Source organism: Parambassis ranga, chromosome 14, assembly GCF_900634625.1.
Source record: "Parambassis ranga chromosome 14, fParRan2.1, whole genome shotgun sequence".
Taxonomy (NCBI): Eukaryota; Metazoa; Chordata; class Actinopteri; family Ambassidae; genus Parambassis; species Parambassis ranga.
In genome coordinates, this window is record NC_041034.1 from 13,201,647 (window position 1) to 13,229,606 (window position 27,960).

At 39.9% G+C, this 27,960-nt stretch overlaps 1 protein-coding gene across 3 annotated transcripts; it reads right to left on the reverse strand.

Annotated features, from left to right (window-relative positions):
* Window positions 1-631: 631 nt before the first annotated feature.
* mink1 (misshapen-like kinase 1) lies at window positions 632-27,892 on the reverse strand. 3 transcript variants are annotated; one of them, XM_028422331.1, is made up of 31 exons: window positions 26,534-27,892; window positions 22,520-22,585; window positions 22,019-22,201; window positions 21,821-21,931; window positions 21,641-21,731; window positions 21,431-21,561; window positions 21,282-21,336; window positions 18,732-18,810; window positions 17,410-17,585; window positions 17,248-17,317; window positions 16,938-17,148; window positions 15,577-15,684; window positions 14,883-14,969; window positions 13,118-13,294; window positions 12,855-13,025; window positions 12,323-12,589; window positions 11,900-11,979; window positions 11,682-11,785; window positions 11,509-11,600; window positions 10,744-10,895; window positions 10,506-10,623; window positions 9,314-9,430; window positions 8,965-9,076; window positions 8,681-8,830; window positions 7,803-7,946; window positions 7,361-7,495; window positions 7,127-7,227; window positions 6,853-7,002; window positions 6,614-6,773; window positions 6,375-6,514; window positions 632-5,769 (listed from the first exon to the last, which is right to left on the reverse strand). In XM_028422331.1, the coding sequence occupies exons 1-31, from the start codon at window positions 26,588-26,590 to the stop codon at window positions 5,686-5,688; spliced, it is 3,879 nt and encodes a 1,292-aa protein (XP_028278132.1). In that variant the 5' UTR covers window positions 26,591-27,892; the 3' UTR covers window positions 632-5,685. The 3 variants fall into 3 exon arrangements, with proteins under 3 accessions (XP_028278132.1, XP_028278134.1, XP_028278133.1); XM_028422333.1 differs by having other exon boundaries at window positions 12,323-12,481; window positions 26,534-27,891; XM_028422332.1 differs by lacking the exon at window positions 14,883-14,969.
* Window positions 27,893-27,960: the final 68 nt, after the last annotated feature.

Below are 27,960 nucleotides of genomic sequence, written 5' to 3' on the forward strand. Positions count from 1 at the left end.
CATGTAAATGTGTAAAATAACAATTAATGCTAGTAATTTAGAAAGATAATGTTAAATACAGATATGTTATTTAATATCATTAATTCATTTATTTATATTAAATTAACTGAAACATCTGGTGAGAGTTTTTATCTTTAGCCACCAGGGGGTGCTGTAGCTGCGTTCTGCAGGGACACACCTCACTTTGCACCCTCATCCAGCAAGAACAAGCAGCTCTTAAGAGGTAAAAAAAAACAAACAAACAAATTAACCAATTTTTATTCTTATTATAAAAAGGTATGGGGAGGAAAAAGTGATTGTTCACGCACATTTCTGTTAAAATATGTTTTATACCATCTTCATTATAGGCTCACTTAAAAACAGGTGTGTGTTTTGGTCTGGCTGTCTCATGATGAAGAGAAAATGACTTATTTTTTAATGTAAATAAGAAAAAGGTTAAAGAGATAAATTTAATCCACATAACAGTTGAGACTGCAGTGTTTCCTGTTTACCAACTGAGCAACTGTCTTGGATTATAGTACCACCATGTGGCTAAACACTGCAGTACAATTGACTGCACAGCCTTAAAAACTCATAAATATGACACAGACAGACACTGACCACACAATAGACCAATAATTCAGACTAAAAATGAGATCAAGGTATTTTTTATTTTCCAAACAATCTGTATTTAAGACATGAATTCATTCAACACAGTCTTTTGAAAGTTTAAAGTTTATCAGTCTATGAAATACAATCTGGATTTAACCTCTCACAAGTAACACAGACGCGCACGCACACTAAAACATTGCAAAGATGTTAACTGTTGTTTAAAAAAAAGTTATTGAAAAAGAAGAGTAGATATTGTAGTTCTGTCCAAAGATCCACATCGGTTTGAGCTCCCCAAGTTAGATCTGCCTCAAGTTAGATCTGCCTCACTCCCAGCTACAGCTGCTAATCCATTCATACTTTATTGATCAGAAATATAAGCAATGAGAGAAAAGCGCCTCACGACAATGTCATCTATTTGCCGATACTTAAATGTTCATAAAGGCAGTTTCTGGGACTGACTTATTACAGCAACAAGCGTCCCAGCAGGTGATTGTGTTAAACTGACAGAGAGAAGCAGTTAAAAGAACAGAATGGCTTCTGTAACACACCAACCAGCCTACATTTAGTCTGCCAAAGGCCACTGAAGAATCACAACCTGCAAGTCACACTGAGATGGACAGTCAGGGATTTGATTAGTTCAAATGCTTGTATTGCTTATAAAGAAGAAACCTCTCAGCACAACGCCAACAACTCAGTGAGGGCCAAGGTACATTAATTCAGCAATCATATCTGTTAAGGGCAGAATGACGCAGGAAACTAAAGAGCTGTGAGGTTCAGGTCTGTTAATGTAGAAAATTAAACAGCACTGTCACATCTTAAGGTGCTTTTAGGCAAATCAACAACCATGACAAGTCATGTGTTCCAAACTGCAGCTGATTACAGAAACTTCTGATGCATTAAATTAAGACATGAAGCTTTAAGTGGAGGAGCGATGATGACATACTGTTTGAATGTCACCCACAAGTTACATATTTTTCACATGGCTTCGTCTGATTTTAGTCAGGTAATTCATTCAGTACAAACCAAGCAGTTAAAATGGTTAAATTATCATGAGTCAGTGGCTTTTCATTTTCTTTTACATGTTTTTGTAAAAGCAGCAGAAATTATTTATTTAGCAGTATATCTCTTGTGCAGATTAAAAGTACATTTAACCTGTTAGCGTGTGTCACAGCCAATGTTAAAGTATGTGCTAAAACATTTCACATAGAGAGGAATACATTAGCAGAAGTATCTCAGGTGCTGCTACAATTATCATCTATTTTTTTTTTTTGAATAGTGTTTCCATATTCTGCCTCTGCCTGTACTCATGATGCAAGATTCAATATTGTTGTTTCTTTCTGTACATTACCCACAATGCAGTTTGGGTGTGTTACTCTAGTAGATGCTAATGTTTCCTCCAAAATAGTAGTCTTCAGACACTACATATGCTGACTCAAGTGACATCACAGGAGGCCTTTCATCAGGCTGCACACGGCTCCCTCTGGTGCAGTGAAAGGCTTTATGGAGAGGTAAATCTACCCATTTCCAGTGGATCTCACAGGGCTGTATTTCAGGACTAAACTGCACTGAAAAAAGGTCCAATGGTTTCTCTCTCAGTACAACTTCTCTCCAACATGCATGAGCAACTTTGATGTGTAAAATCTATGGAATTACCCTTTATATTCCATGTGAGACTTCACTTTAACATGAAGTTGCCCGTTGACTTCTCTGTAGAAGCGGCTAATCAACGTACATTTTACATCACATAGCCTGCTGTAATACGCTGGCAAAGAGTCTATAAACCAGCAACAAGGGCAATTATATCACCACTGCACTGCTTTTATGATGATCCTCGTCATCACTTGAGAATATTAAACAGCCTATAAACTCCATATAGGCAATTTTACACCAGAGGACAGATCCAACAGCAGTCTGTGAGTCACCATGAGTGTCTGAATCACAGCCACAGCTGACTCCCCTCTGGTAACAAGAAGGCAGACGTATATATCTGTCTAGATATAATGCAACAGAGGTGCTGCAGCATGACACTGTCCACGTACTGTACACACAGCTGTCTCAACTGACTACTTGCTATAACAACTACTTTGACTGATTTCACACTGACGAGTTTGACATCTGATGGAATAGAGGAACAAAAAAAGAAAGAAAATACCACTTCAATTATAGCTTTGATCTCTGCCGTAAAATACATTGTGCTTAGATTAATAGATTGGTACACATTTTTATATAAATACAAATCTGTCCTGTAGATGTACATTCACTTTTATTTTTCAATATAGACTAATTTACATACTTTATAAAATAGGCTTCTCAGAATATATCAAGCTACTCTCCCCACTACGAGATAACACAATCAACATCATTAAGGAATAAGCGCTTATCTCATCTTTGCAGACATCATCAGACACTGAGTATAACTGGGTGTGTGCACAATAACTAAGATTTCTCTACAAACATGTTTATATGCATGGCTTTTCTCTATGCGGGCTCCCACTGTTAGTAAATCCTTTTAAGTGTTATTGCAGCTTCATGAACAGATTTTTGTCTGTTGATCACTTTAGATATTATTCATGGTGCCAAAAAAGTTCATCTAAAGATTCTGGATTAAGTGCACTTAACTGGCACAGGATAGTAATCAGATTAATTGGGGGGTAGATAAGAGTTGTGCCTCTTCTTTGTGTGATTTCAAGTAAGAGACCTGTTGGGGGAAATGGGGGCTCACAATTCTTCCCAAAAACTCTCGCCTTCCAAACTCCAAGGCACTGCTTAAACTGTAAACATGGCAGATTGATAAGAAAAAAAAAAAGAAATTAAAGATTTGACCATAAAAAGCATGTGTGCCAGAGCTAGATTGTAAATTGAAAAATTTGAAATGACATGGCACATTAGCTTGGAGGGGAAAACAACTGAGAGACAGTACAATAGAATCTATCTATCTCAATGGCTTACATGCACACCAAAGTATCTTCTTAAGATATATTATGTGTAAATGTATGTTCACTGAAGTCAAAGTGCTTTCCATGCCCATGTACAGTTTTATGATCTCACCATAAAATTAGCCATCCATCTCTATATACCGTTTGATTAAATGCTCTCTGCCCTGAACATGTTGTCATCTTTGTAGCTTTCTTCTTTTTGGACTGTATAAAATATATCTCCTCTGCTAAATGGACAAGCCCTAGCAAACTATCCCCACTCATCACTAGCCAAGATTGCTTTCACAATTTTTAAGTTTTCATTGCTGTTTCACACACACTAACACAACTCTATCCTGATAAGACAGGAGATACTGCATCCATCCTCTCCTCAAAATGTCCACCTGTGGCAGCTCAAGTGATTCGCTGAACAATAAGGTTGATTCATCATGCTACTTCCTGCCTCATACCGTACTGTCTGGTGTATGAGAGCACACAAAATGTCCACACATCTTCTTCATGCAGCTGCCTGAACAAAAGCAGACAGTTAATCCCTCCTTTAAATAGGGGAAAATGCACTGCTACAAAAATCACAGATCCACCCACTCGGTGGAGTAAACAGCGCGATAGCATAATCTCAGCCGACATTTTAGGTTTATATGCACTCAAAAGAAACTCTGGCTAGTGATCTATAGGAATAGTTCTTCTTCACCATCTACGGTTGCCTTTAAAGCTCCTCTCCCTTTGGCCTTGATTCACACCCCTGTTCCAAAATACACTGTGAACTTTGGCAGAATGTATAGATATAAAATATATTAAGTCTCATGAGTTCCAGCCGTGTTCTCCAAAGTGCCTGATGAGACGGAGTCCTGCGTGGTAATGCAGAGTCCCCATATGATAAGTCTCTCTACTGGCCCAAGACAAATATGAACTACATCACACAGAGAGCTGTCCTAACTGCAAGTCCCTGGACGAACACGTCTCACAAAAAGATCCACACTAACAAAATTAGTCTAAGAACTAAAATATAATACAGTAGAGTAAATCACTGTGATAGGAAGGTAACATACACCTTCCTCCTCCAAAGTTTTCATCATTCTACCCAAAACTACAAGAATGAACTCCCCTCCTCAAAGACCCCACAATAATAGTATATATTGCAATATGATGGCAATATAATTACAGGAAAATTAAGAATGCCAGTAGGCTAATACCAATACAGAATCACTACATATAAATACCAATTTTGTGTATTTTTGTAAATCTACGAAAACAGAAAGTTCAGATACAAGCCTGATGATGGTCTCACCTAAACTATAAAAGAAAAAACAGTAAAGCAAAGAGATTTCACTTTACTGATTATGAGACTTTGATTGGTTTTATTTCATTTTTTAACAGTTTATTTTGCTTTTAGAACATTATGGGGCTTATTTGCAACCTCATTGGACGTTCAGGATTGCAGGACTATTACTGTCTACAGTCAATAACTAAAAAGATTCAAACAAGCTACTTTGCCCAGACTTTTTGTACTAAATCCAACCTTTAAACCTCCCTGAAACTGCGGGATCTTTGAAAACAACCAGGGTCCACGAGTCACTGCAAAGGGCAATTTATTGTCTGATGTCCCTGTGAACAGCGGCGATGTAAGAGGCCTGTCAGTGGTTCAGATCTAGGTATTAGGTGCTATCTATTTACAGCTTGAATTTCACATAGAGTATTGGTTAAATAATGCCTTCCTCAAAATGTACTGTAGAACCATCAAGGAATGTTAACATACTTCACAAATAGGAACTAAATAGTTACGACTGAACACAGGTCCACCAAGTAAAGTAAATCAAGACACAAATATTTACAGTACAAATTAATAGATGGTATTAACATTTGAAGTTCATCAGCAATTTTTCCATGATGTCCAAGAAGGATGTTATTATGAGGCCTCAGTCGAAACTGCATCTTAAGGAGTGTAGGCTGGAATGGATTTTGTTTGTGTGGGTGTGTTTTAGTGTGAGTGTGTGTGTGTTGTTTTTTGTCTTTGGAGTACAAATGTTTGAGTGTGAGCGAGCAAGAGAGAAAGAGAGAGTGATGTTCACATTTGTGTGCATGCTTTAGTGAGAATTTGGGTGCACTGCCTTTGTCAAACCCTGCTGGGTTCCACACCCTAACCGGAGCAGCTGTTCCTTCACCAGTTCATTATGCAGTTCCTGTTCAAGGTCATGAAGTACACCTGGCTGCTGCCGCCAGACCGCACTGAGGCAAAAAACACCTGAGGAACAACACAGACACAAAGGACATGCACATCACTTAGAAATTATCGTTAGAATAAATAAAAACAACTATTGGCTGTTTTTTTTTAATATAGGACTTTCATGGAAAGATAAAATGTCAGATAGGTGAAGCAATGATCCCGTGTCCTTGTCTGTATGATATCAGTAAAATATGAATCTACATTCGGTAGCTGATTAGCTTAACTCAAGTTATGTGGTTTAGTACAGTATGTACTGGAGCTATTTCTTGTCATCTCAGTGTAGTTGCCAGGCAACCAGTGAAGACTACGAGATCACTGCTTCTTGCTGAGAAAGAGTCCAGCATGCACCTGAATATAAAACCACAACCTTCCATATTTATTCACTGGCTGTCTTTCTGGTTAAATAAACACACCATGCTTGTTAATTAATGAGTTTCTGGTAAGGAGATTATTCCTAATCTTAGCACAGAGCTTGGTTAGCCATTTCACTAAGCCAACAAACAGGTGGCTTTAGTTTAAGAAGCAGGAAGGAGACCAGTGTCGAACTATTCATTTCTTGGTATAAAGGCTTAGATTTAAGGCCTTACTGCATAACTTCTAAAGCAAGTGTTTGCAACTCCTACCTTGTCGTTTCTCTCACAAAGGAACTTCAGCCTCTGAGCTCGTTTGTGCATGAAGACACCATCCAGGTGACCGGTCTCCACAGACCGGATCTCAATGGCTTTTTCTCCCCAGCCCATGATCTGATTGGAGCAAATATGAGCTGCAGAGCAAAGGTGTATTAGTGCTGCCCAAACTATTTTCACTTCCAACAAACTATTTGCATATGACATATGTTTATGTTGTTGGGTTTGACTCGTACCAACAGATGTGGGCATCTCTCCCCACTGCAGGACAACGTCCTTAATGATGCGTCCGTAGGTGTTGACGTAGACGCCCTCGTCCTCATAGCACAGCAGCATCTCCATGCCGTCTGAGTTGGGGAGGAACACAATTGCGTGTGGGGTCACCTGGCTCTGGATCTGTTTGAGATGAACAATATACAGGATAAGCTTTTGGAGGTTTCATATCACCCAACAGATTGACAGATGTACAACTTACATGAACAGGAATATAAATGTCATAGTTGTTTCCGGAGTCAACGTCGATAGCATGGAAGCCCGCACAAGAACCATAGATGACCTTCAAACGCTGACCTTCTTCCACTGTCAGGTCGACCAAGACAGGTCTGTGTGGCAAGTCTGCAAAAGACTATTTCAAAGGTGTAGGGTGTTAGGAAGCAGAAAGTGAGCGTGAGAATATAATCAACTTGAACGCTCTTGTGGTTGACTGATCTCATATTGCTAATCTAGCTCATAGGAAAGGAGAGACTTACCTTGAAAGCCATGAATTTGTGATAAGGTTTAGGCGCCCAGGCATAAACCTCCACCGCATTCTTCAAAGCAATCACCAGGAACTTTATCCTCTCATATTTCACTGAACAGAAAAGCCACAAGCCCATCTGATATTAGACACTTGTAATCAATAATTTACTGTGCAAATGCATTCTTTTGAATTTGTCTTGAGTGGAATTGACAGCTACGATAAACGGCAATCATCTGTCACTCACCCACTTTGTAGTGTACACAGCCCTCCATCTCCCCCACCGTGGTCCAACCTTGCTTCTTTTCCACCTCAGGGTCATTGTGAAGGATCTTATTCCTCAGCCATGCCAGGTAGTAGACCCGCACCTTATTTTTCTTGCCTAAATACACAGTGGTAGATCAATTAGCATGAGACTTTTTAAGGCATTGATATGGCAGTGAAAAACTTAAACAAGACACACACAACTTAAAAAAAGAATAGTATTGAACCAAGATAAGGGTGTGGCTTATCCCTTTATGATGTGCTGAAAACCTAAATAACTTGATCCAACACACTATTTTAATTAATCCTTTTTGAAGCTCTAAACACAATGGGGACATGTAATTGTGTATGAAAAAGTGGTTTGGCATAAATGTCCCCTTTAACCAACTGTAGTGAGAGCAGACTGGCGATGAGCAGCAGTTGACCTGATATAGTAATGAGCAGATTGAGGCCCTCCAGGACATCCATCTGTTGGAACCTGCGGGAGTTGATGAGGGGGTAAACCTTTCCCTGACCACTGCGGTCCAGCAGCTTCAGTCCATTCTCTGTGCCCACCAAAAGGTTCACGCCTGGGGACACAAGTGCATACACTTTTTAATTTTGCATAAAATGGTATTAATTAATGACTTTTTTAGTTACTTTACTTGTAGTACACCTGCGTTGTAGTACAACACAGGTGTACATCTTGCCTTGAATGCTTTTATTTACCATTGTCATTTTTACATCAGAACCTGCAGCAACTCTGCCACCATCTCTTTAGTTACAGGAAAAATAAAATGTTAATGGAAACATGATGGAACTATGACTGACCTAAACCATTACCTATTCTATCAACAAGCTATCTGAAGATACAAATGAGGAGTCTCAGCAGGTCATGGTGATAAATCTTTTAAACGGCACAACCACTTTATCACATAGAAACACAACTGTGTAGTAAGTTTTCCCTTGGGGTCACCAAACCCATTATCTTGGCAAAATATGTTCATGAAAAAAGCATGTCAGATGAGGAAGAACTAATTTGATACAAATTGCTTTGATAATAAAAGCAGACTCACTCTGTTCTCTCATTAAGAGATATTAGTGTCACCCCAAGACAATTATGGTACACCAGCAGGCTCAAAACTCATTTACAGTCACATGTTTTCAGTTTTGTTCACATTTATAACCAGAGAAGCAGAAATTAAACTGAATCTTCTCTCCTACGTGTGTGTATCCAGCCCAAGCCTAGCCATTTGACATAGTCACTTTTAGTTGTCTTTGTTTTGCATTTAATTTTTTTGCAGAGACTAAAATCTGTTCTCACCCCACAGAGCAGCACACAGGATCTCAGAGTTGAACCTCTTCTTGTACTTGCGGATCTCGGGTGTGTCATTGGGGGGTCGTGTGTTGGTGGGATTTACATTCACCATGGACCCTTTCCTTACTTCCATCTTCAGCTGTTCAAACCTGGAACCTACAAACAAAGGCAGCAACATTAAGAGCTTAAATGAGAAGGCAGAAGGTATGAAACTATAAAACAGAACAGAAATTACACAATAATAAAAAGTTTTATGTAGATTTTTATATCTGTAATGTTTTCTGACTTACCACTGATGGATATGTTATCCCCTGTACCTCCTGGTGACTGGTACATGCCCAGATCCACAAAGGTGGTGAAAGAGGATTTGCCAGATGCCTTAACCAAACCTCTGGATTGATACTGAAGAGAGCAGGTAAATGAATCCACATCATATTTGTGGAGTTTTTTTTTGTTATTTCCTGACATTTTCTTTACTTATGTAGACAGACAAACAGATCTATATTATTGATAATGTATTATATGGACATTTCATGTAATGCAAGTGGATTTCTTCCACAAGATGTTGGCAAATATGGAACACGCATAAAAATAAACCAGGAATTTAGGACTGACATATTTAGCATCAGTAAAACTTACATCATAAACAGAGTCCTTCCCGGGGGAGGAGTGAGTGGCTGAATCGGTGGGGGAGTGGGAGGGCTGAACCACATCTGGCAAGTTAGTGTATCCATTATGGCTCCGCTTCTCTGGAGTCTTTCAGGAAAAATAAACACACACATGCAATTCCATTATTAGACAACAACACAACAGACTTCAATTGAAGCTCATCTGCTGCACCAATTACCCGTGACTAAAAAAAGGAAGTAACCAAAAACCTTTGCATGTTTTATTCACTGTTACTCATATGCAGCCTGGTTTCTGTCACCATTGTCCATCCTTTTTATCCGACTAGCCCATGAGCTACCAAATGTTCCTGCACAGGTTAATAGAGGAGGGCATGGACACACACCAAGGGAAATCCAACATACTTTCAATGGGACACACATAAAGATGCAACTTACTGCATGCAGCTTTGAAGCTAGTTTACCTGAATCAACAGAAAAGGACATAGTCACACTCCTATTCTATTGCCTCTCTGCACAGCTAATAAATATTCGGCACTGAAGACACTGACTAACCTATTTAGTGGGTGACACAAAAGTAAGACTGTTGCTGGTCTAATGTGTTATAGCTGAATTAATAACTCATCTTTCCACAATTTTCATCAGTATAACTGTAACTTAGCTGTAACCTACTTCAGGGGAGGTGACACTTCCTGCATTCATCTCATTAAGAGCAGCCTGGGAGATGCTGTCATATAGTTGTCTCTCCAAATATCTCAAAGGTTTCTGCTAACTGTGGTTGGCTCAGGGGTGGCTATAGGCAATGCACCAAATACAAAAAAATACAACTCTGAAACTCTAAAATTCTAAAAGTTACCAACAACTGATGCACCATACAGTATCTGTGCCTACATGGCTTTACTGCAAACATGGCACCCCCTCAGCTGTATGCCTCCTCTGGTCTTGCTGGAATTAAAACCATGTCGGTGAACTTCTCAGCCAACACTAATGTTTATGTCTTTGATTTTTCTGTTATTAAATGCTGCTTGGAAGATGGTTCCACACAACATGAAGTCTCCTCCATTGTGTGCGTGATGCATCATATTTGCAAAATAGGACAGTGGGGCATCCAGGGATGATTAAAACACAATAGGGACCCTGATTTCTTGTCTTGCTCCTTCAATTTAAATGCATTCAAAGCATTATTATAAGCACAGATGACTCACTCTTTGCACTAGCATGGTCTGATCCCCATAGCCTCCAGCTTGCTCTCCTTCACCCCCTTCACCCTCATCTTCATGAACCACCATGGTGTTGACTGAATCTGTGTCTCCGTCCCTGTGACTAAAATCAGGACAGAAACAAAAGTCAGGGATGACATAGTAAAGACAGTATGCTGACAGATGTACTGAACTTTTAATTTATTATTTAAATTAAAGAATATAAACAGTGTTTGAGTGTTACCGATCTGTGGGGCTTTCCTCCTCCTCTACTCCCTCGCCACTCTCACTTTCTTCACTGCTTTCGCTGCTCTCTGAAGAGGAGGAGTAATCATTAGCCTTCACTGGGGGCCTCGGTGGCTCCTCAGCACGTTCCTTGGCAAAGAGGCCATGGTCCTGCAGACACATAGACATCCATTCACTTTTTACAAGTACTTAAAAAACTGTTTCTATCAAAGAAAGAGACATAATAATCCAGTAATGTCAAAGATAAACACGACTGAGGGTGAAGTGCCAACAAAGGACAAGCTCAGAAACAAATGAGTGACTCAAAATGTCAACAAGGATCTATGTCCACATAGAGATAGAGAACTGCAAAAAAAATAAAAGGGCCTTTAAATAATAAAAAAAACTGTAGCATTCAAGGGACAACATGATTTACCTGATAAATAAAGATTATACAAGCATGCTGTTTTATATAAAAATCAGACACTTGCAAATACAAACACATGCGTGAACACTGAGCAACAAATGCAATAAGATGTTATACTCGAGGACAGTGACAGTTATACTAACCTCCCCTATAGCCCTCTTGTAACTCTGCATATTCGAGGCAAAGTCAACAAACAGGGATTAATAAAGTAAAATGTGAGAGATAACAGCATCAGTGTTTTAAGTGTTTTACAGAAAGCTACAGCCGAGTTCAAATGGAGCACAAGTACAGCAATCTGTGGCATGAACCTTATTAAAAACGTTGAGAAGACAACATTTGTTTGAAAAAGCCACTCACAGCAGGGCGCCCAGGGCGAGAGGAGGTTCGAGACTCCCCTGGCTTATGACGACTATCATGGGAGAGAATGGGTGAATCCATTTTAGAGGAACCTGGAAACAGTCGAAGAGTGTAGTTACAATTCTGAAAGCAGACAGTCTGCTGAGAAATAGCACTGGGGAAAAAGGACTCACTGAGGATGCGATGCCTCTCAAGAGAGCCAGTCTGAGGCAGATTGGAAATGATGCTCATACTGTCTCCTCTCTCCCAGCGATCATTGCGGCTGAGATCTGGATTGCTGCCATGAGGATACAAATCAGTTATCTTAAGTTGTCATTACTTGTTACACCACCATTAAGAGGCGACTAATTTGAAGAAATATCTTATCAGAGCATTTGGCTATCTTCAGTACCTGGCTCTTACTGGATGCCTTATGCCAGAGGTTAGGTTGGTGTTGAGAGCTGTGGCAATAGATGCCGTTCTCTGGGGAATCTGGAAACAAAAACATAATTCTTATTCACTTGTAGTTTGTGACTTGCAACTAATACAAGGGTTTTGTTACAAACCTCTATTTCCAAGCAGTCTGGCCAATTCACATAAATTAAATTCTCTACTGGTTTTTCCTAGGTGTAACCAAATTACATCAGTGTTCCACCACCAAATGCAAGTCAATGAAAAGCTGTTCTATTCACAGCGGCAGCTCAGGGCAAAGGTTTTATTTTCAAAATGTGAGACCGTGAGATTCTTGTGTGTGGATATGAGACTTAGAGTGAAAGTAAAACTAAGTGAAACTAAGATGCACACTGCTTAGTCAAAGCCAGTCACTGGATCCTACCTTGGGTGGAAGTTCTACATCTGGCAGGCGGATCCAGGGGCCACGATCCTCTCTGATTTGGTGTGCCTGAGGTGCTGGGGTTTCAGAAGTGGGGTCTGAGTTCTGACGCACCAGCTCTCTAGAGTGGATGGGCCGGGGTGTGGGGGTAAGGGAAGGATCCTGGGTAGGAAAGGCGGACATGGTCTTAGTGGGCTGGTCACAGAGGGACTGGGAGCGAGGGACAGGGGCAGCATACGGTTTTAGTGGAACCAAGTGAGCCATCTGGAACTGCAGGTGACAGGAACAGGAGCATAGGCACACCAGGAGGGAGGAGTAACCAAGTGAAAGGAAGAGCGCACAGGACAGTCGCAGAAGCAGGCCGAAGAAGAGAGGAATATATGGTTGTGATTGGATTTCAGTTGATTATAGATGTTTGGAAAGAAGGAAAAAGAAGAAAAATGTGTAAAAAAGGAGCATCAAAGCTTAAGAAAAGCTATAAACATCTGCCACTGTTAATCAAGACGGTTTAAATTAACTGAATTCAAACACGCACCTTGCCCTGCCCTCCTTGGGGTTCAACTGGCCTCTGCATAGGTGGGGTCTGTGCAGCTTGGCCTACTCCCGATTGGCTGATTGAGTCTGAGCGAGACTGGATGTTAGTGTCAGAGACAGTGGTGCAAATTTTGGGTGAGCCTTGTCTGTTGAGTTTACTTCGCTCCTCCACCTAGAATATGACCGTGAAAGAGGTATTTAGTCTGGGTGGTTCAGGTATTTGACTGCAGTGTGTAATACTTCAAACATGCATAACATTGCTACCTCACGGGCCCAAGTAGGTTTGTTGTTGGGCTCCAGGTTTTTGTTATAGTGGTAGAGTTGCGGCTTCTTTTCCTGCTGTTGTTGTTGCAGAGATACCAGGTATGCATGCTCCTGCTGCAGTTGTCTCTGCAGCCGCTCTGACTGTCTCTGCTCTTCAAGCTGCTTGCGTTTATACTCCTGAAAAAAAGACAAATACAATACAGTTAAGTTGTTTGCATCAAAGAGGTCCAGGCAGATAGGCCAGGATCATAACAAAACCAACAAATCTGTATTTTTGCATGCACATCAACTGCAGAGGTTTAGCTGTCCACCGCTGACATAATAAACGTTTTAGCACTTCATTATATTTAACTGCAGCAGTCAATTACTAGCCCACATGTACAAATATTGAGCATGTCTGCAGCTAAACAATTCTGTTCAATATACAGGACAAACATAAGTGAGTCAGACTTATTGTTTTTTTTTTATTGTGAGTTGTAGGCATGAGACTCCAAGCCTTGGCCACGTCATTCAACAAGAAACAAGACATCAAAGCCTCAGAGGTCAAAAAGAAGAGTTTCAACCATGAGTCACCACAAGAGAAGATCAACTTCTTACTTCTGTCTGCTTTAGGTTTACATTTGATATGAATTGTGTCATTTTTCTAACAGTGAATTATTATAGGTCATTATAGGCACAGGGTTTACAGGATTTACAGATTCTTTTATAATTCTAACTTTGTGACTGAAATAAGGACTACCTACAAAAACAAGACAAGGCCAAATTATCTGTTGTGAACAACAGCTTAGGCTTTTGTCCTAATGAAAAATAGCTAATGAAATGTTCTTTTTTTTAGAACAAGCAGTGTACTGAAGCTGACTCCAGCTGTCAATCAATGCAGCTCAGTAGTTTGCTTATATGAATGCAGTGTTACACAGTAGATTTTTTTGTAATGAATTATTTATCATTCCTTGTTACATCTTAAGATAATGATATATTTGAATAGGAAGTGCTGTAAGCCAAGAACAAGGGTTCTTACATCTGTGCATGGGACAGATGGATAAATGAATACTGGATTTCAGGGTAACACCCCAAAGAAGGTTGATCAAAAGCTGCACAGACTAAACAGGTTTTCTCAGGCTCACAGTTCCTACACACAACCTTTCTGCTAATTATCCTTTAACACTCCAATTGTGCTGATCCCTTAAAATTGCAGCACAGCACTGCCCTATTGCTGACCCTGTGCTCTGATCCATCCACAGTCCTGCCTCACAGTAACCTGTACAAAGTAGACAGGACTGTGTGTTTTCACCCTCTATAAAAAAGGAAAAAAGAGCTCAGTCCTAATGACAGCAACTCCTACGCTTTATGGGAGGACGCTAAAACACTGACACTCTTCAATGTGAACAGGATATACCAATTCTAAAAGCAGCCAAAAACTGCCTCAAAAATATAGGCCACTTGGTTTTTCAAGACACTATAAGGCTTTTGAAATTATCTATATCTTACCTCAATGTGCTGCACATCTAATATGTATTCATACAGAAAATAACTAAAAAGAATCTGAACGTGGAAGCATTAACTTCTCCTGACTTTTAACTCAAACAGACATGTAGCACTGCAGTGCTTGTTTGAATGAAAAGAGCAGCCAGACTGACAGACAGTCTGTGGCATGAATTCTCAGTGCTGACCTCCTTTATTGATGAGGTATCATAACTGAGAGATGGACATGGAAAACTCTGCAGTCAAAGGAAGAATATACAGAGGAGGAGTAAGGACTAGTTACCATAAGCAGTGCCTGCTCCTGAAGCAACTGCTGCTGAAGGATTTCTAACTGCCGCTGCTCTTCTTCTAACTTATGTCTGATAAACTCCTGAAGAAAGGTGAGGAAGCAGCAATGATGAGCAATATGGTGGTAAAAGACAAGTGAAAGCATATGAGGGAGGGGTAGAAGATAGAAGCAGTTATGTAATGTCATTCCAATAACAGAAACCATGTATTGTACCGATAAAAATCAACACTCTCTTTATCTGATAAAACCGGAACTGTTCTCATTTAGGAAGGGCAGTTGACATGAATCAAAGTTATCAATAAAGGCATATTACAGCATCACTAACAGCACTACATAGAGATTGTGAAAAAGGTATTTGATTTAAATCAGTTCAAATCTTTATCTGTACATGAAAGTGCATACAAGAGTGGCATAAAAATCAGTATTTTGGCACTATGAGGTGTTGATGCGATGATGCCAGACTCCTGTGTTACTGAGGGTAGACTGGAAACAGAACATAAGAGACGCAGAGAGCTCACCCACAGAAAACTCATCTCTGAGTAAATACACTAATTTAGACCCTTGCTGCTATGGCAACCTACTCATGGAATTTCACCACCAGAGCAACTTGCACAGTGTTGCTGATGGACACACCCACACTTCACACTGATTGGCTGATTGCAGCATCATGTCTCCTGTGGTTGGTTACCTGCTCCCTCTCTGCCAGCCTTCTATCTTCCTCCCGTCTCATATCATCAAGTCTCCGATGGGGACCTTTTTCCTGCTGCCTCACCATCTCTCGCTCTTTTCTCTGTTGCTGGGAGAGAAGGGTGACAGGAAAAAGAGAAATGAGCAGAGAGGCTATGGTTACACAGAAGAATTAACCTCCTCAAACAAATTCTTCCCTGCAAAAAACAGAAAAGAAGACAAATAAAGAGAGCAGGATTTGTAGGGCGAAGAATAGAGGCTGTGAGTCATACCTCACAAACATACACACACCTATCACATCTTTGGAATGTACTGATCTGATTGAAAGAAAGTGACAGATTTCCCCTTTTGACAGAGCAGTTATCTTCTTCTTCCTCCTGACTTGGCACTGAAACAAAACACTCCAGTCCAGAGTTGTTGACGCTATTTTACTGTTGGACTAAAAAGCCTGATAAGACAGACAAGGAGGTGAAGGTAGATAAGAGGGGTGCAACCTTACTGCAGCAAAATACCTTCCTAGCAGTGCACAGTACTTGTAGCAACAACAGCAGAGGAGTGCAATTATGTGTGCCTCATTCAAATCCCACATAACACCTCAAAAATTCACAGTTGTTGACACCTTGCAGGCTGTCCAACAATAACCCATGTTATGTAGGTTTGTCTTTCAAAGTCTTCAGCATCACACCTTCATAAATAATGGAACATACAGATCTGATAACTTTATACATTACAACAGAATGCTACAATATTTCCTTATACACACTATCAAGCAGAAATATGGGGTAGCAATGTAAACATGGTAAAAGAGGATCATATTTTATGAGACAGCTAATACGGGAGCCGTTTCATTTCTTTATATACTTTTTCATTTTCTTACACAGTTAGAATACACATTGCAAAATAAGTACACATGGTTTCCATGCATTACATTAGCTCAAAGTGTTTTCCTGACACACACAGGCAGATTAGTGGTCTTAGTGTAGAGAAAGTCTGAATCTTGAGAGTTACTAATACAACTCACTAATCTCCATATTCTTGAAGGACAAAACCACCTTTTCACTGTAACAATAATTCATACTCTAACCTGCATACACTCTAAACATCTCACTGGATATATCTGTACAATTATTAATATATTATATTAATAATAGGAGACCTCCCAGGACTGTGTTGAAATCAAATCACTCCATTATCAATTGTTTTCCAATCTATTTAACTCTGAATGCCAGTGAACAAAAATATTTATGAATAAGCAAGTAATTATAAAGTCATGGAGGATTCAAACTGCACAGGCTCACTTACATTTTTTTAGAATTCTGGTAAGAAACAGATGATGTGGAAATACTACTGGCTGACTCCTACCTCTTCAAGCCGGCGCCGTTGTTCTTTCTGCTCCTCTATGCGTTTCTGTCGGTCATGCAACAGTTGCCTCTTGTGTTCCTCTGGGTCTCGGCGCTGAGCGGCCAGTTGGGCCTGCTGCCTCTTGTGGGCCTCCGAGCGCTCTTTGTTCTCCTGCTGCAGACGCTGGAAATCCCGTCTGAGGGTGGACTCACCAGGCACATTGAGGATTGAACTAATGACCAAAAATTGAAGATATGGATGGAGAAGAATGATTTACACACTCAAGTCAAGGAGTCTTTCAACTTGTGCATAAACAACAAACTGCAATTACCTTGACTCTCGGTCATCTCCACGATTTTCATCTTCTTCGTCACTACCACTGTACTCATACTCTGTCTCTTCTACAAGATAAGCAGAGTACAGAGAAGTCAAAAGATAAACTACCATGTAGCCCGTGTCATACCGCAGGAGCCTTTGCCATTAATTTTCTTACCTTTCTCTCCCCTTTTCTTGCGTGTACGGTCAATATGATCTTTGAGCTGAATTCGGACCTGCCGTTCAGTGGGCTGGTCCCTGATGAAGGAATGCTTGAGCAGCTGCTCTGTGGAAGGCCGGCTAGGATACGTCTTTACAAGACAGCCTTCTATAAAGTCGATAAATTTCTTGGACCTGGGAGGAAGGGGGAGGTTAGAGGATGTAAAAATTGAGGGAAAGCGGGAGGGCAGGGAGGCACGAAGCAGCTGACACTTGGCCAGTTGTTTCCCACAATCCTTATTAAACAATAATCACAGATTCAAATGGGACATGGTCTGTCTTTGTCCTGTACCTTTTCGTTTTACAAAAACAAGTCTAATGTATAATTCTAATAAAATAAATTATAATTCCGCAATATCAGAGAAAAGCAGAGCTAGTAACTGTAAACTGAGTGAGAATCTACCATATTCTCAGCTGTTTTTCTAACAAAATTTAACTGAAATAGCAACTAAAATTGGAAGCACCACATCAGCATATGGGGTGGTAACCTAGAGTTTCCTGTGTTAAATATGCTTCCTTCAATCATGGTTTGGTCCATCTGTTACTTGACACATTAACTGAAAACTTCTATACAATTAAGGTTAAAAAATGTGAATGAAACATTGTGTTCTTAATGCACTGAATGTATGAACCATTAAACAAGTCCTTTAATAAGTAGCAGGAAAAGTAATAGGAGCAAAACACAGGGTAGGAGACAGAGTATGACAAATTAGTTTACATAGTTTAAGCTTCTTGTCTTGCTGACAGTCATATTTTACAGAGACAGATAGCAAGACCCTTTAAAATGAAGGCGCCACCAGAAGAGCCACCACAAAATGTGTACAAATGCACTGAAGTAAACTAAACTAAAAACTCTCCTTTGGAAAGTTGGACAGGAAATTGCAGGAAAAAAATTCAGTCAGCATTGTTTCCACTTTGTGCTGCTCTGTGCATTTTATATGCTTAGTGTTGCACTACAGTAACCTGATTAGTAAAGTAACCACACTACTACTACAACCTCCTGCTGTGACCTACTTTCTCCAGTATTGGAACTGTAGATCACGTTAGTTTGTGAGTAAATAAGCCATTTTGCATAATTATGATTTCAATAAAAAAGATCTACACAAGCTTGAAATCTTTACTAAAAGATAGTGAAGCAGTGTGGTTCTATTTAGTTTGATACTACATGAAATTCAATTTCTTTGCTTTAACAAACTTAGGCAGCCTGTTAACTGTCTGGGATGTATTATATGCAAATAAGCAAGCGATTTGAGAAGACACAGCAGTAGGTTGCTAACTCACCATTTCTTGGATTTAAGTTTTGGAGGGGGATTCCTGGGAATCAGAAAGAGGGCTCTCATCGGGTGCATGTCACACAAGGCTACAGAAACAAAAGGGATTAAGAGAGTTAAATCCTCCCACAGTACAAAAGAAGTCGGAATACATTATATGTTAGACAGTATCATATCCCACACAGAGAAGTTTGTAAATAATACAAGCCAGCATTACACATTTTTTGTATCCTCAAACATGGTTACAGCTGCTGTTATCCAATCTTTCCTGGTGCCTCGGGCTTATTGTTACATTGAATGTAAGAGCAGGGACTGTGAGTCATTGTGTTCCCAGCGTAGGTAGGTAGCTAAACCTGACTGGTTAGCTGTAGAGTTTCACCACAGTAAATAGGCTTTTGTAATGCAGTCTTTTGGACCTATGCAACGTGACTGAGACAGCCGAAGGCAAGGGGGCAAAATTTTATTTCAGCATTTTAAAGGCCTCATTAAAAAGTAAGAGGCACAGTTATGGAGATAATGTGTGCTTCATTTCCCATGAAATTATTTAAAGGAGTGGATCACTGACAGACTGTTGGTTTTGTTAACATCTTGTCAATGGAACTGAATAAAAATACTTAAAGATGTATTTTGGTTTTTATCTAGCCAATTGCACAGACAATTCAAAAGCTCTGCATTTAAATTACTGTCTTCACTTCACTAACAGCTCTTGCTTTTGCTGAATTGTTTATGCACTCTTAGAACAAATAAGAGGAGGTATAGTGTCTGCTAGGGGTGGGCGATATGGCAAAAATTTTATATCACGATTCTTTAATGATAAAATCACGGTCTCGATTTTATCATGATTTGTTTTTACATTGACACTAATTTGCATGTTTCTGTGTAAATGACTTCAGGTAGCCTACTCTGTCACCTCAACAGTAGATTTTAAAGGCAAACAACAACTCTGATAACGTGCACTCAGTATTAGTTTTCAATAAACATGAAAATTTAAATAACAATTACAGAACAAAATTAAGTTTTATTTTAAATAGGTTAAAAAGAAGACTAATGTAGTTCTGTAAAGTATTATTCAACAGTCATTTAAACAGACTGAAGTATGCCACCGAAGGTTAAACAATAAATACAGTATTGAGACTTAAGTAACTCTTAAAGTTCAATGTGATTTAGACCAAATGATCAAACTTTGATGGGAATCATATCTAAGGACAAACGGAGCTGCTGCTTTTTTTTTTTTCAGCCGTAGCTTCCTAACAGGGAGGCTGTCACTGGTTGGTCAGGTTCACATTAAGCGCACTGAGAGTTGGCCGAGTGAAAAAAACTCACGCGTCTGTGCGAACATAGAACTGCAATTAATAGAATGTGCTCTATGGACGATAAAACGATCTGTCCGTTCTGGTAGATCGCCGATACGTTCAAATCCTTCACGATCATTTATCGTCAAATCGCACAGCCCTAGTGTCTGCTAACAAAGCAATCAACAGAGGATGCTTGGTAAATTATATGGTCCAAATCAAGCTGAAGATAAGGTTAGCGTAAACAAGTGCTAGTATCATTAGCGAGACACACTGCCACACAACCAGTGCTGCATCTTAACCCTTTAGGTTTATAAGTGCACCTGCTGGTGTTTATAGATGTTTGCTGCTATAACTATACAGCTCAATAAAGACATATTTAAATTTAGTTCTTGATAGTATTGGTGGTTTATTTACAGATTATTCTTATCTAGAAACAAGAAACCTGCAACTTTATTATTGGAAAAAATACTTCCATAATCAGGCTGATGGAGTGAGAAAGCACACACTGCATAATTTATAATGGCACATAAAGCAGCGTGACAGTTGGCCTGCATGCCCTCAGTCATTCACAGCAGGTCTGCAGCAGCTATGTGGTCTCCATCAGCAAGGAGGAAACTCCACAAGGCTTAAAGATTTGCTGCAAACACTGAAACTTACAAAGACTTATTTTCACATAAAATAATTCAACTCTACTGTTAAGAAACGGTAGTATGACTATATAAAAATAATATTTTTTTTCATTTTATCATTACCAAATCTAATAAAGAAATATTGGACATATTCTAAGCCTGATATTGGAAACCAAGTCTTTCTTCATGACTTCACATTGACTTGCCACCTTTATGTCAGAAATTATATTTGTTTGGTCATATGTGGAATCATCCCTGTCCCCAACATCTCTATGAAAGCTGGTCAAACACAGCAGCATAATAGATTCAATAGGCTCCTTATGAGCTACCGCTTTACCAAACCATTTTAGCTGCTACTCGTCAGTGAATTTTTCTTTGGTTTCACACCATAACTCCAGGCAGACAGATCTCCCTGCTAAGCAGACCACAGAGATCTGTACAATCAGCCTCCACAGGCCAACTGCCAGCTCACGACTACACTACCTTGATTACAGTGAGTCAGCTGTCCATCTGAAGACACAGACAACAAGGCTGCATATGCAAGACAGACTCATTCATGAGGTCTTTTAGACCTCATGAATGAGTCTTTGGGCTTTGGGATGATGATATGGGTGTGTGAAGATGTGATAAACTTACGAGGAGCTCCCTCCGCCATCTCAATGGCTGTTATCCCCAAGGACCAGATATCACTCTGTAAAATACACAGGGAATCAGGTTGGACTGTATCTTTCACATGATTGTACAGTTTAGCGTACACACACAAAAAACAGTGTTGCTGCTGTTACCCTGTAGTCATAGGTGGAGTCAGGGTTCTCGTCGCAGGCAATAACCTCAGGTGCCATCCAGTATGGCGTGCCAATGAACGTGTTCCTACGCCCAACGGTTCTGTCCAATTGGGCACTCACTCCAAAGTCAACTGTGGGAAAAGAGATGAGACTGTGAGGGGATACAGTAGACCTACATCAATAATACAAACTTTAACAGTTTCGACATACCAAGTTTGACTTCTGCGTTCTCTGTTAGCAACACGTTCTGGCCCTTGATGTCTCTGTGGATAACTTTATGGGCATGGAGGTGAGAAAGGCCCTGTTCACAGATTAAGAAGCTTAACAGGGTCAGAGAGCAGTGACCTCAGCGCCATAAATGTTTTGACTGCTAAAACGATGTTTTCTCACCCTTAGGATCTCTCTGCAGATGTAAGCAATCCAGTCCTCCTTTAGAGAGCTGCCCTTAGTGTTTTTCACCAGGTCGGTCACTGATCCTGCCCCACAAAACTCCATCACCAGCTATGTTCAGACAAACACAAACTTAGTGAGCAGAAATAAAAAGGCTATTAGATAAACCCATCAGAACAGGTGCAAGATCAAACAGACCCAGAGCTGGTCATCGTGCCCTGGTGGACTCTTCTTAACAAAGGCACCGTAGTATGTGGCTATGTTGCGGTGGTGGCTGTACTTCTTCAGCATGTTGATTTCTGCTTTGATCTCCTCCTCTTCCTCCTCTGTCACATCCATAACCTTGATGGCAGCCAGCTGGCCTGTCTTCACGTGACGGCCCTGAATAATTAAAAAAACAATTCAGTAAAGGTTACAATCAACCTCCACGTTTCTGAAACGCATTTGAAAAATGGGGCTAAATGCTAAATGCATGTCAATTTTCAGTTCTTAATATACATTTTCTTCTTCTTCTGGAGTCTCTTATCTGACCGCCACCCCCACTTTACAGACATAGAGAAATCTGAAATCATGTAAGAAATTAATGTACATCAAGAGTAGACACAAAACCGAGCTTTGCAGCCACATTCCAGCCTTTTCAGTCACCACACAATCATAATGACAACCATAAGTGTCAAACATTTCTATTTCATAGCTCACCTTGTACACCTGTCCATAGGTCCCATTGCCAACAACCTCTACCAGCTCGAAGATCCCAGCTGGGTCCTATAAGAGAAAGGAGCAGATTTATTTGTCAGTCACACACATAGGCTTAACATTTGAAAAAAAAAAGCTCTCCATATTCAAACTTGGAAAAAGGCAAAATTATAAAAACTACACATAAAGCACACTGTATTTATTTTAGTTTTTAAGTGGGTGATACTTGCTTTGTTCTTCTTTGAATCCTCCACATTTACACTTCAATGCCGACCCAAAGTGGAGGATGTATTTCATGTTGTTACAATCATGTTTCTTCAGTAAAGAATCACACTTAACCCTACCAAACTACACCTGATCTAGTAACTGCTGCAATCTGGTTGCAGTTATGTTGGCAAAAAGGCTGAATTGGAACAATAAACAACACAAGCCTTCATCATTTAATTGGTTGTTTTTCATCATTATAAATTTACAGCCTATGCTCAGCAACAGATACACAGACATAAAAACACACAGGTCTTTTCTATTGGATTCTACTGTGTTCACTAAAGCCGGCTTAAAGCCGACAATTCCATATATCCATCACCTATACTTGTAATTTTCCTGGCCACCCACTCACAGCATCCACCCACAAAACTTGACATGGAAGATGCAACACTCCATACACAAAATATTGATACTAGATTACAAACACAAAGATGGATGATTCTGGACACTTTCCTTGATTTGTTCATGTTATATTTCAGTGCTGTGAAAACATATTTCACTGACACTAATAATGAGTAGGTTGCTTTGACTCAATTATGCAACCCCCCTCCCCCAAGAGACAAGGGAAAATGACAAGCAGTTCCACTTTCATGTAATTTCAATATGGCTTTAAGAAGATGTGTGGGTGGTGAGGCTGCTGCTTTGGGTTTAGAATGTACACCATGACCTATCCTGCTTTCATCTATTTCCAATAATGGGTTTTCTGCATTCAACCAGGAGGGGAAGATTTTCCTTTAGGACAGGGAATTTATATGAAAAATACCATGTATCTTGGCAGTAAAACTGAAAAATGACCTCACATTCAAGGCAAATGCACACATCTCTTATGATGACATAAACACGCTGGCTAGATTTTAAAGCATGTTATATATAAGGAGAGCACAAAGAAGAGGAAATGTGACGTAAAACCGGAGGCAAAAAAATAATGGTATGGAAGGGAATAACGTAATGATAGAGTGGGCGGCAAGGCGGAGGCGGTAGCTTCACCCACGTCCGGCTCAGAGAGTGGGATGCGAGTGATAGGAGGGGAAGGGTACAGTTATGCTCGAGGAGTAGCGCATACAGTCAAATTGTCTGCAATGGCAATCAAAACAATGGCTAGGTAGCAGTAACACTACAGGGTAACTGCAGGAGAAATGTACAATCTGCCAACTCTGATGCTTCAGGACACCATAGTAATGTGTCAAGTCATTAAAACCACAGTGAAAGGCACAATTAATTTACCAAAAAATGTCAAGCTGTGCTAAGCCTGTTAAAGGAAGAGCAAATTCAGTTTAGCAGGGTAAAAAATACTGATAAGAGGAAGTTGACCAAGTTTCCTGCAAGAGTCAACATAACTTAAAGCAGCTCAATTTGTGGTTATCTTGCTTCATCATTTAAAACAAAATCATAACTCATTGTATTTACATTCTCAAAAAATCATAACAACTGTGGATCTGTAGTACGGTCAAATGCAAATAAGAATCAAAGTAAATGAATACAGATGGAGAATTTACCTTCTCTAGAAAATCTACTTGTATAACTACTTTTCCTCAGACCAGTTAGCATTACAGTAATTATTATAAGGCTATTTATGACAAACAAAGTCTCTTGGTGTGCAACAAAACAAAATCACAAGACAATATTTCTCATGAGTTTTTTTTTTCTGGAGGGCTGACGTTCGTTGGCCAGCATTCTTATTAAAGTTCAGTGTGAAACTCAAAATAGAACAGAAAAGTAACTGCGACAAATTCTCCTACAGGCACATTTTTGGTAGAGTTTGTCCAGGTTTCTTGACTTATTTCTAAGTGCACAACTTATTAGGCCACATGTAAACAAAAAAGTTGTGCTGTTGGCATTGGAATTGTTTCAGCACAAATGATTTGTTGCCTGTGATCTGTTGTTATGTAATACAAGAAGTCCTTCTGTAGTCTGTAGCACCTTTTTTGAACAATGCTGTGCCTCTAAATTATTATTCTCCAAAAGAAACTTTGAAACTTCTTGTGTTCATCTCATTTGTATGCACAAACCACAAAAACATGCATGAATGATGCGTCATACTATTCCGTTATTAAAAAGGTGATCCTGCAGCAGCATGCAGCAAGGCGCTTAAGGCAGTTAACAACAATGCTAGCTACTAAATGCAGGTTTTAAAAAATATGAATGCTTAACAATACACATAATAGTTAGCATAACTGTAGTGTAACCACCTTTAACAGCTTTATTCCCATATCCCAACAGTAGAAAACAGTTTACCACACATAAGCGACCTTGTAAACAAAATCTTCTCCAGTATGTTTACAAAAGACTCTTGGTACATAATTCAATATAATCAGCCATATCTGATGTCTATTCTGAATTAGACAGACACTCCTCTTAAGGGAAAGTGTTTTTGGAATATTGTTAGCTTTCTTTTCTTTTACCTATAGAGGGAGTGCTACAATACAACAACAACAACACAAGAGTCCACTCTCTTGCGATTGCTACAATAAAGGTATGTAAATATATAAGGAATTAGAATGGGGTTATGATTTACTTTACTCACAATCCCAGGTTACAATTTGCACTAGTGTTTGCAGAACTGTGTTTAAAAACACTGATTATCCAATTCCTGAGTTAAGGGATTCCACTTCCCTTAAAATAATATGAAATAATATGGGCACCTTCTCATATTTCCATATAATATAGATGCATTCAGGAATTGGGTCAGGTTTGTCTGTGTGCTGGGATTTTTGAAAAATGAGATGAGTCTCTCTGGTGAACCTTGAAAAGAAGTCAGGGCAAAAGGTAAGACAAGACCAGACAATCCAAATAAACTGCCCTGATATAAAGTGAAGCCCCATTAGTGGGAGTGTGACGAATGACTTTTAACAGAATTGTTTACATACAGTCTCAGAACCAATATGAGTTTCACTTGTCCATGGGGTATCCATTAAGAAAAAAGTCACACTAACTACACTGATGCCAGACAAACTCTCAGCTCTTACAATGGATTTTCTACTGTGCCATTGAGGAACTTTGGGCTTATTGAACTTTGACAGCCATTAAAGTATCCAGGAAACAACCTGCACCTTTGTAGACGAGATAGTAAAGTAATTCATTCTCTTAAACAAAACTGAACACATACAGTCTATTTTAGCAGCTTCCGTTGTGATGGAGAGCTACATAACTACAGTATTCATTCATAAACTATCACTACTACTAAAGGGGATTTTCATCAGATAGCAACATATCTTTCATTTCTTGCTTGGCAGTATATTTGCTATGTCACAGAAAGGTGGTCAAAAAAGCCAGATGATTTTTTAAGGAGTGAAGCTTTCAAAGTTCTAAAATACTGTCAATAATCCAAATTAAACCAATCCAAATGCACAAGATTAAAAATCCAGAAGGAATGGACTTACAATTCATTTTGTGATAACTATCAGATTTCTGTATTTAAAAAATTGCTCCAATTAACCACAATTAATCAAAGTTTGATCAAATGATCAACATCATCTGAATGCTGTCTGTAATGAGGGACAGCAGCATGAAAATCACAAACTGCTGTGGATTCGGTTATTTAGGCGGAGAAATGACATAATATCTCAGTGTGCCTATAGCACACCAGGCCGAGCAGTGTTTATCCCACCTCAACTTTATTGCGTGGGTGTTCAATGGTCGTGTTTGTGTCTGAGGCAAACTGACACATGACATAACATTTTAATGAGCCCGTCTGCCATCATTTTACACGAATATTGTGCAGCACACTAACACTGTAATAACAATACTCACCCTCAGAGCTGCGAGGTCTATGTCATCCAGGCTTCGTGTGGGGGCGTTTTCAGACATTGCTGGCGAAACTTATAACGTCAGCTAACAAGTTAGCCAGTTATTTGACAAGAAGTACTTCGGGGAAAGCTAAATGGCTGCTTCAGGAACCCAGTAAGGGTCCGTCTCTAAGGAAAATATAGGAAAACTGGCAGTCCAATGTGTTGAAGCTGCAGGAAAAACACGGTCGCACTTAGATTAGCAAACACATCGCAGATAGAGCTGCCACAGACGCACCCAGCTGGCTAGCTCACGTCAACTCTGGCCGAGAGCTATAATGTTATCCGCAGTTGTTTTACAGAAAAAAACGCCTGCAATATCTAATCAAAACACATCCAACTTAAACTAAGAGCTCTAAGCAGACTGTTAATGTCGCCATTAGCAGCGATCTAACAGCTGGCAGGTTTTAAATGCAGTGCACCTCCAGTGTTGTTGAACACCTTGCTGCGTTCATTTTGACCAGACGCCGCGTCTTTGCTGCTGTACACCATCCCAGCTACTGATAAATATAATCCAAGGGTGCGTGTCGCTGGGGTAAAAAAACTACAAAATAGATCTGATGTGACACTCAAACATTCCCAGTACAGCTGATAAAAGTATAAAACAACATTCACGGCTTAGCAGCGCAATGGTTGTTTTTTTAGGGAGAACGCAACGTCTGATGTGATGGCGTCCGGGTCCGTCCGCACCGCACCAGAACCGACCCTCAGGCTGTCATTAGGAGCCGAACATAAACGTCCTCCCGAAATATCGCTACAAAATATATCGGAAAATAAAAAATAAAGGCCTCGTTTGAAAAACGAATTCCCCCCCTGCTGACTGCAGTTGTCAAAGTTGTTACACGACTTAAATATTCTTCTTATTTTAACCAGAGCGCACGGTCGTCCGAACACGAGTCAGGTGTTCGCAATGAATGGTTAACTGGCTAGCTAACGTAGCTAAGCTAGCAAGCTAAATAGTCTTTTCCAGAATAAACTTTCCTTCTTCATCCATTTTCTGTGTTGACAGTCGCGCCTAGCACTGCCAACCTTCCGGGGAAAACACAGACAGACGGGCAGGCACTATGCTCTCGCCAGCCACCGTAATACTTGTAAGCTTGAGCACTTGACTCTTCCAAGTTACGCGTTGCTTTCGTTTTTAGGCGTCCAAAATATCACGAACTTGTAGTTACAGTCCAACGCAGCAGGATACGGTGCAGTTTCTAACTGCGGACAGCAGCCAAACTTGTTATTTCGCCATGTTTTGCTTCTCGAGTCCTCCCTCCCACTTCTATCCTTGATGTAGTCTTGCGGGGTTGAACTGACGATTGGCTGCACACAGCACTCCTCAAGTGTTTGCTCCTCTTGAATGGCTACGGTGCTTCAGCAGGGACAAATTACCTGTGAAATTAC

Coding starts and splice junctions, on each gene's coding strand:
- mink1 (XM_028422331.1), bottom strand. CDS start 26,590: ATGTCTGAAAACGCCCCCACACGAAGCCTGGATGACATAGACCTCGCA. Junction 22,586..26,533: donor TAGACCTCGCAGCTCTGAGG/GTGAGTATTGTT, acceptor TTTCTCTTATAG/GACCCAGCTGGGATCTTCGA. Junction 15,685..16,937: donor AACGGCGCCGGCTTGAAGAG/GTAGGAGTCAGC, acceptor CTTCTCTCCCAG/CAACAGAGAAAAGAGCGAGA.